This window comes from Lontra canadensis, unplaced genomic scaffold (assembly GCF_010015895.1).
Source record: "Lontra canadensis isolate GAN:19392208 unplaced genomic scaffold, GSC_riverotter_1.0 scaffold27, whole genome shotgun sequence".
In the NCBI taxonomy this organism is placed as follows: domain Eukaryota; kingdom Metazoa; phylum Chordata; class Mammalia; order Carnivora; family Mustelidae; genus Lontra; species Lontra canadensis.
The window spans coordinates 3,695,095-3,709,911 of record NW_022631021.1 but is presented as its reverse complement, the minus strand read 5'-3'; the positions used below and the strand labels follow the sequence as shown (position 1 = coordinate 3,709,911).

The following is a 14,817-nucleotide window of genomic DNA, read 5'->3' as shown; positions in this document are numbered from 1 at the left end:
AAGGAAGTGCTATGTGAAGGATTTATTACGCAATTGCAGAATGAGCTCTGTCCACTAAAATGATGCAAAACTAGCCTGCCTCTTCCCTGCATTTTTAACAGAATTACTAACAAGATCCTCAACAACAACTGTTCTCTTAACAGCTTGTTTTATGCAACTATTTCTGTCAATTGTCAAGAAATGAATCAGAACAGGGGCACCTGGGTGGCTCAGTCAGTTAAGCATCTGCCTTCAGCTCAGGTCATGATGTCAGGGTCCTGGGATCGAGCCCTACATTGGGCTCCCTGCTCAGTGGAGACCCTGCTTCTCCCTCTCCATCTGCCTGCCACTCTGCCTACTTGTGCTCGCTTGCTCTCTCGCTCTCTCTCTCTCTCTCAAATAAATAAATCTTTAAATCTTTAAGAAAAAAAAAAAGAAAGAAAGGAATCAGAACACCATACAGCCTATTCTTGTAAAGATAACCAAAAGAGCCCAATGGAGATTACTCATTATTCTGAGCAGAAATGACCGAGAAGTTGATTGCATCATGTTCTTAACTTCTCTTAATATACCAAAGCAGTAATCACCATGCCTGCTGAGTTTCACTTGTACACAACATTTTATTTGCCAGGCCAAACCAGCCTTCTAGAAAATCAAAGGAATAAATAAAGAATTCTTAAGTTGAAGCTGCAGCCGACTTTCCCCTGGCATCATGAGCTCATTCTACCCCCAGCCCCCACCCTCCTGAGAGTTGCTCTGAGGAATGATCCAAGAAATGATAGCCTCTGTGCAACCTTGAGCAACCCATGTCACCTCTCAGTGCCTCGTTTCCTTATTGGTGAAGTGAGGAGGGTAATAGGATTGACCTTGTAGGGCTGAGGGGGAGATTGATTGAATTAACATTTGCAGAGCACTTCGAACAGTGCTGGGCACAGGGTAAGCACTACGTAAGCTGGCTATTACAACCTTCATGTTTCTGGGCTCCATATTGCCTTCCCAGTGCGCTGCCTACCCCTGCTCAGGCCACACCCTCTCCTTTCTGAACTCCACCGATATGTCACAGGAGAGGAGCGCTTCTTTCTCTCTTCTCAGGGGTACTCCCAACTTCCAAAAGTTTGTGGCGTTGCCTGCCTGCACCCCCTTCTCCAGAAAGCACTTGCTGTCACCTCTCGAAGTTATGTCCTCACCACCTGTGCTGAGGAATCACTCAGAGCAGCACCACTCAGGGCGGGAAAAGCAATTTTTCCACCCAACCACAAGGCAATGTTCCAGGTAGCTTGCTGCCTTCCCAGGAACCCTCCCAAGAAAAGGACTGTGAAGGGGAGAAGCTACCTCTCCTTTCCCACCCCAACCCCACCCACACAGAGGCTTGGCTATAAACTCCCCCAAAGGATCCGTTCATGGACTCTAAAACATATATATATGTTTTACATATATATACATATATACATGTATATGTATATATAGAGAGAGAGAGAGGGAGGGAGAGAGCGCTTCTACTCTGCACCAGACACCAGAATATATGTTAACAAGAAAGATGGATCCCTGCTTAGAACCTTGAAGGGCCTGCCAGAAGAAAAGTCAATTATGATGCCAAGCGACAGATCACTATAATAATAGAAGTCTGGGCTATTTGGGCAGATAGAAAGTCAGCACTTATGTGGGAGATGGCATATAGGAAGGCTTTCTAGAAGAGGGGGCATCCTAGAAGGGATCTGGTGGCTTTGTAGGTACCAGCCAGATTACTAAAAGGGGTGTGAGTTCCGGCAGAGGGAGCCGCAGTTGCTGAGAACCAGATCTGAAGACGGTATCAGTCCTGGTGGGGCAGAGAACATGGGGAGGAGACGTTAGACTCAAGGGAGGAGCAGGCGCCATTAGAACAAGCCGGAGGGCGTGGAGGCTAAGCACGGAAGTAAGTTTGTCGGACTGGTGATTTATTCTAATACTTAGGACTATGACTCACTGCAAGGAATAGATTGGAAAGAGGGGACCATTGTTGTTACCATACCTGGCTCTGCACGGGGGGGCCAGCCCATGGCGATGAAGAGTCCTGAAGGACAGAGTTCAGAGCCCTTCAGACATGAGAAAATGACAGGATTTGGGTATTTGCAGGTTAGAGAAGACAGAGTGAAAGAGCAGGAGGAATCAGGAGGGGACATCTGGAGGGAGCGGGTCACGCAGAGGCTGGCTTGAGGGAAGAGGGTGCATTGTTGTGACTGGTGAGCTTGCAGGGTCACCGTGGGGCCCAGCACACAGGTGAGGCTGGGCTTCAGAAGCCCAGGAGAAAAATCTGGAATGGGGACTAACTTGGTAGTCATGGGCACAGACATAAATGCTTTGCAGAAGTGTCACCTCAAGGAGGGTGTGGGAGTGAAGACAGAAGGTCACCACAGGATTTAAGGCTCACAAACCTGGAGGGAGCTGCCAAAGGAAGAAGGCTTTGGTGGAGACTAACACAGCTGCCAGACTGTCTGGGAAAACAGGAGGGGCGCTCGGAGGAGGGGCCAGCGGACAGCCCTCTGAGCCGGGGGCAGGCTCCACTGTGTTCAGTTCGGCTAAAGAGGTCAAGAAGAGAAAGTGTGAGAAGGTCCTTTAGCATTGACAAACCGGGAGGTCATCAGTGACTCTGGAGAAAAATTCAGTAGAGGCAAAAGGGTTTCAAGCCAGATGGTAAACAGAACATTTTTCTAAATTATCTATCAGAATCTTTCACTCTAATAAGAACATAGATAAAACGTCAAGCATTTCTTTGCAACTAGCAAAGGCTCATCAACTCTGCTGAAATGGCTCAGATTTGATCAGCAAAGAGAAGAGCCATGATGGCTTGTCAGAGTTGCTCAGGCGGGTATGCAAATCAGGCCTTGCTGTAACCCTGGGTTGAGCAACAAGGTTTTCCAGTTTCCTCGCCCTTGTGTTCTTCCTATTCTGAAGGGCACGTGCAGGACCATTGCCTGGACTGTCCCCTAAAATGCATTCTCATCTCTGAATCCTTCTCAAATCTCGCTCCATACTTCAGACAAGAATACTCCACAAATAGAGAAGCAGAGGCACATGTTTGCCGTTGTGGGTTTTTGTTAAACCTACAAGCTGTTTAATCACCACCCGTTCTTAATTTTGCTGATAGCGTCTCTGCTATTTTAGCAGAGGTGATGAGTCTTTGTTTGCAAGTCACTGTTAAGACATTCTTGACAGCCAAGTCTATGGCATGTTACAGTAAGGGACGCTGCTGCAAGAACATTTTATGGATCATTTAACACATATTTTTAAAATCAGCTAATATAGTCCCTGGAATATTCTTTTTTGCTTGTTTCTGTTTTGGAGATAATTGCTCGTGGCCACATTTTGCTCTGAGGCTGCATTAAACTAGTGTTTTCACGGAAGACACACTTACTCTGCAGCATCTAATTTCTAACCTTTTATTTGGTTATAATTTAAACTGAAACTCCTATTCATTGTTATGACTAAAAATATTCAAGAGCAATCAATGGGTATGGGCACTTTATTTATTTACTTATTCATACTTTAAAATGTATGCAGAATTTTATACTCCTAGGGAAACAAAATTCCCAAATTTAGTTACTGGATCAATGCTCACAAAATCCTAAGAGAAGGGGCGCCTGGGTGGCTCAGTAGGTTAAAGCCTCTGCCTTTGGCTCAGGTCATGATCCCAGGGTCCTGGGATCGAGCCCTGCATCGGGCTCTCTGCTCCGCGGAGGGCCTGCTTCCTCCTCTCTCTCTGCCTGCCCCCTGCCTGCTTGTGATCTCTCTCTCTCTGTCAAATGAATAAATTAAAAAATCTTAAAAAAAAAAAAAATCCTAAGAGAAGAGTTAACTGTTTGTAGACTTGCTCGAATCTCAAGTTCTTGCTTAGGTTCTACTATTCTTATCCCCTTTAAAAAAAAAAAATGGTATAGGAGAGCCTACCAAATCCTGAATATAAAACTCAATAATAACGAGTATTAGAAGAACGATATCCATGTGCCAGCAGTTGTGGCCAGAGAATGGGTCCTGTTCCCTACGTCAGCCAGGTGGGAACTTATACAATAAGGCATCTAATGGACTGCATATGAGGGGTGCTAATTTACACATCCCCAGCAAGGACTGGAAGCCAGAAAATGAGATTGGTCAGTGCATCCAGGAGCTCCTGTGTCTCCTTAGTCACTGGCTAGTAGCCCAATGTAACATGAAAGAAAGGTAAAGGAGTCTTGGAGATATAGTTCTATAACTAGCTTTGAAGGATTTTCAGAGTCTAAATATATATATTATATATATATGCAAATCTGCATTACTGAGTCCTGTTTATGTGTTAACAGAGAAGTAACATTAATAAATCATCCAAACAAGTAACACACATGTCTTTAATGGTGACCCCAAATATCAAGTTCCACAGTCCTCGTCGTCCAACAAGTTTGCTCAGTAATCAGCACCACCCATCCCCAGACCCATCTCTGAAAGGCAAAAGAGGGCTGCCTTGGGGAAGTTTTGGTAATCCGAAGGCCTGGATCACTTCAAGAATGAGCCTTAGCACCCTTTTATCTGCTTTTAAGGCAAATAGATGCTGAGTTTCTTTCTCTTTTTTTCTTTTTTTTTTTTAAGAGAGAGAACGGGCAGGAGGGGCAGAGGGAGAGGAAGAGAGAGGATGTTTTGTTTTGTTTTGTTTTGTTTTGTTTTGTTTTTAAGATTTTATGTATTTATTTGTCAGAGAAATAGAGAGCAGAAGCAGGCTTCCCACTGAGTAAGGAGCCCAATTCGGGACTTGATCCCAGGACCCTGGGATCATGACCTGAGCCAAAGGCAGCCACTGAACGGACTGAGCCAGCCAGGTGTCCCAGATGCTGTGTTTCTTGCAGTCAGAAGTCAGGGGGTAGGATTATCCATCCTGGGAAGGAGGGGTTATGGAAAGCATGTCAGTAGAGTAGATCAATCCAACTGATCAGCATAAGGTAAGAAGAGGGGCCAGAAGGAGAAACACACATCCACACCAAAAACGGGATGTGGGAACATAAGGGACCATTTCTGCAGCCTGAACAAATTTGGTGATACAATCCCCAGATGTGAGGGCGCAGAGAGTAAAGGACTGTCCTGTCCAGATGTTGTCTCCTGTCACTTACACCAGTCTGGGTTAAACACTTCTCTTCACCCCTCCCACTGGCCTGAGCTTCCCACCCCTTCCACTCACACACCGTCTGCCCTCCCAGACAGGAAGGGCTCAAGCAACAGGGTTTATTTCTGCATGGCCGTATTCCTGACATCCGGCACAGAGCCTGGCATGGAGTGGGCACTCAAGAAATGTCTGCTAGGTGAGCGAAAGAATCCAGGAGTGAATTCTTGAGTCCCACGCGTCAGACACGCCTGGGGCATCGCTTAGGGATGCGACCGCATGGAGCTCATCCAAGGGGCTCCTGGCTCGGGACAAATGAGGCTCTTGGATTCTGTCGGAGCTCCTGGCCCCACAAGGACTGGAGAGAGGAAGGATCTGGAGACAAATAATCCCTGGAGGCTCATTCACCTCTGCCAGTCCCTTTGCAACAGAGTCAGTAACACACACACACACCCGCCCCCCAGCGCCTCGCCCAGAGCCCAGCCCGACCGCACGGTAGGCGCTCCCACCTCCGTTTCGGAAGCTCTTGACCTGGGCTACACCGTGGAATGACCCGAAGAGTTCTACAGAATCTCGGGGCCCACACCCCGGATCAGTGAAAACGGAGTGGGGGGACCGAGGCATCGGCATTTTGTGCAGTGCCCGGGAGCCGCCGAGCTCGGGAAGTGCTGCTGTCCGTCTTCCAGCCCGTGAGGCTGCCTCTGCAGTTCACAGTCTGAGCCCTCTTCCCCGGCCCGCGCTTTGGCTGCGGGCCGGGCTCGTCCATCTGTTCGGTGGCGGCCGCAGTCGCTGCCGCTCCTCTTCTGCTGGTTCCTATCTCTGCATATTCATAAGCAGTGTCTTTACCCTGATTTAGTCGGCTGGAACAAGACTTCTGCAAGATTTTATAACTCATGGCAGCACAACAAATGCACCTACATTTCCTTATAAGTGCACATGTGTTTGTGTGTATATATAGATATATTCTACCCAGAGTTTAACTTCGCTGTAGTTATTTCTTCGTGCTCGGAAAAGTGTGTGAGCAGACTGCCTTCGGTTTCAGCCGGAGGGGGACGGTTGATCAGGTTTGTGACGAATCTTTAACCCCCTCTAGTGGTACTGCGTCGCATGTCAGCTTCGTGCGAGACGTTTCCTTCTCGTAGACCTAGCCCGCCAGCCTCCTGCTTCCCCCCACTGCATCAGAAACAAGCTTTAGGAGTGTTTGCTCCCGCTGTACTAGTTCTGGGGGTGCAGTTGATGCTCATGAAAAAAAGACGCCACTGAGAGCAGAACTTAACCCCCCAGCCTTCGTCTGGTCCTCCCAAGGACCCTCCAGCCACACCAGTAAGAACAGGCCATTCGCTTGGCAGCTTTATTGAGAATGTGTGTGCCAGACACCTGTGAGTGAGAAGAGCTTGTATTATAGCAAAGTATCTTTTTCGTTCTTGTTATTTTGTGTTAAAATACAAGATCTGGACGCCTGGGTGGCTCAGTGTCAGTTGAGCGTCTGCCTTCCGCTCAGGTCATGATCTCAGGGTCCTGGGATGGAGCTGGGCCTAGGAGCTCCCTGCCCAGGATGGAGTCTGCTTCCCCCTTCCTCTACCCCTCCCCCAACTCACATTCATGCTCTCTCTCTCTCTCTCTCTCGAATAAATAAAGTCTTAAATATATATATATAAGATCTTAGTATTAAGGCAATAGTACTATATTGTGATAACGAGCTCAACACTAGAGCCAAACTGGTTCAAATCCCAATTGCACATCTACTAGCTATGCAACCGCAGGCGAGGTATTTAACCTCTCTATGCCTCAGTTTCCTTACCTACAAACATGAAGATGACAGTACTATCCCTCTCATAGGGTGATACTATGAAGTACTACTTGGCATTATCATCTTAATTGTTGAATGTTTCCTTTTTTGTTAAGTCTTTTTTTCATATATTTATTTATTTTAGAAAGAGAGTAGGGGAGGGGCAGAGGGAGAGGAAGAGAATTTCAAGCAGATTCCCTGCTGAGCGCAGAGCCCATGACATGGGACTTGATCTCAAGACCCTGAGATCATGACCTGAACCAAAACCAAAGAGTTGAATGCTTAACAGAGCCATTCTGTTGCCTCATTCTAGGTGCCCTAATTGTTAAATGTTTTTTAAAGGTCCGAATTTTACTCTAGAATTACTTGCTTAAACACGTCTTGCTACCAGGCAAGATATAGAACATATTAAACATATTTATAAGTATGTAGAAGGCCACCAAAGTCTTCTGTTTCTTTTCCCCAAGCCAGATCATGAGCTTTTGTTTATTCCTGGCCCGAAGGCATTTCCTCATCACTCTTATCTAGACAGTGTAACAGCAAACTATAACCAAAATCCAACCCAATGCTTGTTTTTGTAAATAAAGTTTTATTAGAACACATCTACACTTACTTGTTTATGTATTGTCTGTGGTTGCTCTCATGCCACAATGCAAAGTTGAATGGTTTCAACAGAAACCAGACAACCCGGGGCGCCTGGGTGGTTCAATGGGTTAAAGCCTCTGCCTTCAGCTCGGGTCATGGTCTCAGGGTCCTGGGATCAGGCCCCACATCGGGCTCTCTGCTCAGCGGGGAGCCTGCTTCCCCACCTCTCTCTGCCTGCCTCTCTGCCTACTTGTGATCTCTCTCTGTCAAAATAAATAAATAAAACTAAAAAAAGAAAGGAAAAAAAAAAACTAGACAACCCATAAAGCATAAAATATTTACTATCTGGCCCTTTACAGAAAAAACTTTCTGCCCCTTGTCTATACTTCAAATAGCTCTGGATTTATGCTCCCTGAAATATGCCGGAAGAACTCCAACCTATTCTAAGGCACTCTTTTAAGGAGACCTTGACAAGCATCTGCTTTGCCACAAAACAACATAAACAACTTAGAACAACTGGAGAGTGACTAATCCCCATTCGATTCTCCAGCAAGCGCTTATGGACCCTCTAATACTCGTCTGAGATTATGCTCAGTGCTAGGGTAAAAACCATAGCCCCTGACGTTGATAAGCCAGTGGGTGAGGTACAGTGCCTCAGATTTACCTCCATGGCCGTGCACTTGAGGGTACAAAGCAAGACCATCTACCCCTGTGAAGGGGAAGGAAAGATGTTCGGGCTGAATACAGAACCGCTAGCATTTCAGGTCGAGTACAAAGACAGAATCCTGAGAAATTAGCACTTTGGTGACCAAAAAATCCAGGAGGCCTGGAGTGCAGGCTGCATGCAGAAGAATGAATAGAGATGAGCCTCCGGAGAGAGAAGGTGGGGGGTCCCCATCCATTACCCTCTTCCCTCAGGTTGCCCACCCAGTCTCCTCGTAGTGCTGCTAGACAAACCTCTCATGTTCGTTAAGCCCTGCACCAAGTGTTGGCTTATTGAGGGGAGAGCACATAGGCCTGCATTCAAGGACATAGAGTCTGGTGAAGGAGGCGGGTATATAAGCAAATAATTACAGGGTGTGTGCTAAGTACTAAAATAGAGGTTGATGTGCAAGTGACTAACTACTTTGGAAGAATCACAGAAATTTCCATAAAAGAAGTGACTTTAGAGCTGAGTCTTAAAGATATCGTAGGATTTCGGGAAGAGGAAAGAGCGTGTGCAAATAATTGAAGCCTACGATTTATTGAATGGTGTTTTGTGGACCTGCAAATATTTTTGTTACTGTTGCTGGAACCTCACGTTCCAAACACAGAGGCGGGGCGGGGGGGGGGGGGGGGTGAGAGAGGTAGACGGCAGCCAGTCCGTAAACAGCCTTACACGATATGCTAAGGAATTTGATGTTTACTTGAGGGGCTGTGGAGAACCAATGAAGGATCTTAGGAAGGGGGGCAATGTGGTCTCACTTTCACTTTGAAAGATTTATTATTTCTAAGGCTATATAGTATTGCAAATAGAAAGAAGGGAACAGCTTTGAGAGCTATTGGTACATGGTTGGTCTGTCCTTGGCAAAGGCAAAGTGACTGTCATTCTCCTTTATATAAATTACTGGTTTCCAAAAGACTTTTGTTATTAAACATTCCCTCCACATTTATAAAACATATTTCCCAACTTAGAATTTTCGTATCTCACCTCAGGCCTCTTCAGCGTTTTCATTTTCAACCTACAACAAAGACAGTTAAGAAAATCTGTTTGTTGTCCGTTGGCACCTGGCTGGCTCAGTCAGTGGAGCCTGCGACTCTTGATCTTGGGGCTGTGGGTGCAAACCCCAATGCTGAGTGTAGAGAGTGCTCAAAAAAACTAAAATGAAATAAAATAATTTTTTTTAAGAAAATATATTTGTTGTCCATCTTAGAAAACTTAATCCTTAACAGGTAAAATGGTTTGTTTACACTCGGTAATGTCCTGATAAATGCTAAGCAACCAGCAGTCCTAGATGGGAAACTGATGGTCTTCTGTGGTGTTTGGGTATGCCCACGTGATGACAGCTATGCGAAGCTGAGTCAATTTTAGAGTTCTTAATAGGCTTACCATGGATTCTTACACATCGTATCACTCCTTGGAGATACTGCTTCCCCTCTGGTGCTTTCCTTATAGACTTTCCTACTTCCATGTAAGGAATTAAAAATTGGATTAATAGGGGCGCCTTGGTGGCTCAATCTGTTAAGCATCTGCCTTTGGCTCAGGTCATAATCCCAGGGTCCTGGGATCGAGCCCCACCTCAGGCTCCCTCTGAGGGAAGCCTGCTTCTCCTTCTCCTACTCCCACTGTTTGTGTTCCCTCTCTCGCTGTCTCTCTCTCTGTGTCAAATACATAAATAAAATATTTTTTAAAAGAAATAAATAAAAAAACAAAAATTGGATTAATAATACCATTTCAGTTATTTGAAAAAAGAGGAGTATATGCAGGATTGGGCTGGAGCCAGCTTGTACTCTCAGGAGCTGAATGTTACATTTTTGGGAATTTTGCTGCTTGTTAAGTACAGCCATTATTAAACTTTAAAGTATATAAACTCACAATTAAATAAGTTATATTAAAAACAAAGGCAATATACATTCAACACTCACTACTTCCTAATCACTTTACTACATATTACTCTCTGTATTCTTGAGTTATATACATCTATTGTATCTGCATGGCATAAATACTATGTAATGATATAATATTGCACATCTCTTCCCAACTTCTTGTTCAGTGATGTCACATTGATAGCTTGAAATATGAAGTATGGTAGGAGTATTTGTACCATGGAAATTGGCAAGCAATACAAATCAAAATTATAAATATTGATCAAAATTATTTAAAAATGGATTTTCCTTTAATTTGGCTAGTTCACAAATGGTAAATTATGCAAATAAAATGAAATTATCGTGGTCTGCTTAAAATATGACTGAGTATGGGCCAGAGTATAATTGTGTCTACTGGATGCCTTCAAATTGTTCTTTTGTTAAAGTATTTGTGAAAGGAAAAGAGAAAAACATGCAACTCTTGAGACAAATTACCATAGAGCAGTCACACAACTCCCTACAAGAAACACGGGCAGGGCCTCCTGCAGACAAAACAGATCATTCACTTTGGAGGTGTGTGGGCCCCCCCGGGCAGCCACACCACAGACCACTAATACCTAAGCTACAGCCTATGGGAACACACTAACTCATGCCAAAGCTCGTCCCTCTGCATGTAGGCTGTCATTTACCATAGCCCAGGAAAAAAAATTGCCAAGATCCCAGCCAATCTTTTCAGCATCTCAAGAATTGATGCCACAGGAAAGCCGGAGGTGATGTGAGAGTGAGAACCAGACATATCTGGGTGAGATTCTGGCTTTGCCTCGTACTGGTTGCTAGTGAGGGGGCAAGTCACATAGGTTCTTTGAATCTCAGTTTCCTCAAATATGAAAGGGAAATAAGACTGTCTTAAAGGCTGTTGAATATAAGACATCTAAAGTACTTCACCTAATGGGCCCTTAGGCAGCTCAGTCGGTTAAGTGTCTGCCTTCGGCTAGGGTCATGGTCCCAGAGTCCTGGGATCTGGCTGCACTGGGCTCCGTGCTCATGGGGCGCCTGCTTCTCCCTCTGCCCCTCCCCCTGCTTGTGCTGTCTCTCTTGCTCACTCTCTCTCTAATAAGTAAATAAAATCTTTAAAAAAAAAAAGTACTTACACAACAAGTGGTAATCTTATTGAAAACACAAACAACAATAATTAAAAACCACCTAAGGGATGTATAAAGATGATTTTTTTTCCTTCCCCCCACCCCACCCCATCCCCCGCCCACCCAGACAACATTAGCTACTCTGAAGATAAATAAAGAGGGTCTGGGCTGTTAGATTAGACTTTCTTCTGATTTTATTCTTATTATTACCTAGATGAGCAGATCTTTTCTTTTTCTCTTTCCTTCCTTCTCTTATTCAACAAATGTTTCTTTCCACAGTGTAGAGGGAACTGTGCTCACCTCTGAGTACACAGTGTTGAAGAATGGTGATCATAACACTCAGGGTAGAAGCAGCAGTAGTAATAAGAGCTAACATTTCTTAAACAACCCCCCCACCCCCGCCTATTGAATAAAAGAGGCCCAGTCCTGCTTTCATGTACCTGACAATTTAGTGTGGGGAAACAGATAGGTAACAAATAATTACTCAGGGCCAGAAATTTCACAGGGTAGGTATTTCATTAGTTTTCACAATTTTTTTAATAGAGGAGACTGAGCCCCAAACAAATTTGATAAACAAATTAGGAACTAAAGCTAAATACTAAGAGGTTAAAATAAAACAGAGTTCCTCTACTTTCCTCTGAATAATGCTTAAATGTTTCTGTAAACAAAAACAAACAATGAAAGAGACCAAAAAAGTTTATCCTGGACAAAGAAGAGATTGATGGGGAAAATATGGTGGAGAGAGGGTGTAAGAATGTTATGGATAAATGATTCCAAAATAATTAAGATACAATTAATTTGAAGTTAATAATATAATTACAAGATAGAGTTTGGGGCTTCTTAACCAATAAGACAAGTTGGGGTCCTTGCAATCAGCTATCAGTTAGGATATGTAGTGAGTATTTTCTGTTTAAATTTTACATTTAGACCTAATCTTCCCACTTTCCACCAAGGGACACCAAATTGGGATTTGCAGAGCCTAATTGACTGATTCCCAGCCTGGGATCCATGAGTGTGATAACGGGAGTCTACGAGCCATTTAAAAGTTGAAAAAACACTGGCAGGCTTAACATTTACCTGCACTAAGGCTGCATAGACTCATTAAAATGTTATGCTTCTTTGCTTTCTTCAGAAATAATACCAAGTTATTGCAGTAACTGTTTATCCTTGGCAACTTAGCTATTTATGGCATCATGGGATTTATTGATGAAATATTGTTTTAGGGGCACCTAGGCATCTGCCTTTGTCTGGGGTCGTGATCCCAGGTTCCTGGCATGGAGACCTGAGTCAGGCTCCCTCCTCAGTGGGAAGCCTGCTCTCCCTCTCCTACTCCCCGTTTGTGTTCCTTCTCTCACTGTCTCTCTCTGTCAAATAAATAAATAAAAATCTTTTTTTTTAATTTTTTAAAGAAATATTGTTTTAAAACATGAGGTCCAGGGCGCCTGGTTGGCTCAGTGGGTTAAGCATCTGCCTTTGGCTCAGGTCATGATCTCAGGGTCCTAGAACAGAGCTCGTGCTCAGCAGAGAGTCTGCTTCTCCCTCTCTTGGCCCCTCCCCCATGCTTATTCTAACACTCATGAGCACTCACGTATTCTCTCTTTCTCTCAAATAAAATCTTTAAAAAAAAGAAAAAAGCATGAGGTCTTTGTCGGCGAAGTAATGTAATAAAAGAGATCTCTGGTTCTGAAACCTTAGATATCCAAGCCTAGTGGATGAGTGTGTTACATTTCAAACAAAAGGAACTTGGCTACCTAAATGAGCAGTATTCTGCAAAAGTAATTTATGAAACAGAATTTTCATAAATTTCTATATGAATGCATTTCTCTAGAGAGAATAAGTTTTGCAGACATATCTACATCTGAAATTGCATAGTTACATAAAAGACCATTTTAACAATTTTTATATTTCTTAAGGGATGCAGTCTAGGTGTTATTTCTTAAGCTTCTGAGGGTCACATAGAGAAGGCAGAATTGCATTTTGACTTTGATTTTAACTCAGGGTTTCAGTGAACAGCAAAAAGTATAACACTTAGCATTAAGTCTCTTTTGTGTGTTTTTCGACTCTCAGTGTGTGCCTCCCATGAGATATTCTTAAATTGCCCACTATAATCTTGGGCTTTTATGTTGCATTTCTGGAGGAACCTAAAATAATGTGATGCTTGACTTTTTTTCCCCCAGAGTTCGCATATTTACTAGCAAGCCATTTGGGTAACTTCTTTTAGCAGAGTTATGGAGATTAACATGGAACATGTTGCTTTTACAGGATTATGAAATTTCATGTTGCAAAACGGAAGTTTAAGGAAACATTACGCCCCTATGATGTAAAAGATGTCATTGAACAATATTCTGCTGGTCATCTAGACATGTTATGTAGAATTAAAAGTCTCCAAACACGGTAAGCAATAGAAATGTGATTTGTTGGGAAGGAATGGGCATAAAAACCGTCTGAGGGTAACTTCTCTGTAGTAAAGAAAACTCTCTGAAGCTTAGAGTTCTAATTCATTTTTCATGGATAACTGGACTTTTGCTTTTAATGTAGATTTTTTATTTAAAGATATTAATCAGACATGAAAAGCCTCCATCTGCAGCCTGCAATATCTCAGTATTCTCATCTGTAAAAATAGGGCTAATGTGATTGCCTCATAAGGTTGTCATGAAGATTGAATGAGTTCCTACACACTAACCGAGTGCCCAGTAACTGTTAATGGTTGTCGCTGATGCCGTTTGAATGATTGCTGCTATTGTTGTTTTGTTATTCTCGGAATCCCAACCATCCTTCCAGAAGAAGCCGTCCTTCTTCCTCATCAAATTTTACCCAACTATCTGGCCTCTAGAAACAGACCTTTCCCTTCTCTGACCTCCTACAGCCATTGAGAGCTGCCACGGAGCATAGAGACACTCATGATCTTGGTATTCAATCTTGCCCAAGAATTGGACTCAAAAACAAGTGGTTGGCTCTTGTGTTGTTTCCTGGGTGCAAGTCTATTCCCCTGCTCGTGACTAAGACTGGGCCTTTGCCTTTCTTAGGGTCCTGCACTGTGTCAGATACACACTGTCTCTCTGGTGAGCATCTTACTCAGTGATTAAGAGTTTGGTGTCTTACTCCAACCACGTTTGATTATGTTCTCTTGAAGCCAGAATGTCCAGTCATCTCAGTTTTTTAAGAGTCTTGCTTCATTCTCAGGCACAAATTACCAGTGTTGGTGTTTGAAGAGTTCTGAAAACACAAGGAGAGGGTCTTAAACATTTGTTTATATGCCCATAGCACACTTAGCTCAGCGGGAGGCATATACTGGGCCCTTAGTAAACCACCTGGTGATCAATTCTAGAAATCACAATTTGTTCATCCGTTCATTCATTTATCCAGCAGACAATTATTGAGCCCTTAATGTGTGCCAGGCACTATGGACGTTCAGAGATTAATAAAATAATGACTTAGTCCTTGTGGAGTTTGCAGCATAACAGATGAGATTCACGGCAGGAGGTGGCACTGCCTGTAAACTGGAATGCTGAGTCTGTCCTGATAATTCAGCTCCAACACACACACAAAAGAAAGTAATTCCCATTTCAGTGGATCAAGTCTCCTTGGAAAAGGTTTTAATTCATTCTGTGGTGGTGTTACAGTCTCGGCCCACGTGGTCATGGTCTTCCAAGTTC

At 43.7% G+C, this 14,817-nt stretch overlaps 1 protein-coding gene across 4 annotated transcripts in view; it reads left to right on the top strand.

Annotated features, from left to right (window-relative positions):
* KCNQ5 (potassium voltage-gated channel subfamily Q member 5) overlaps window positions 1-14,817 on the top strand; it is a 523,469-nt gene that overhangs the window by 502,055 nt on the left and 6,597 nt on the right. For all 4 annotated transcript variants that reach the window (XM_032864363.1, XM_032864365.1, XM_032864364.1 and 1 more), the window contains one exon: window positions 13,424-13,555. In XM_032864363.1, coding sequence (XP_032720254.1) covers window positions 13,424-13,555 — 132 coding nt within the window. The remainder of the gene's footprint in view (window positions 1-13,423; window positions 13,556-14,817) is intronic.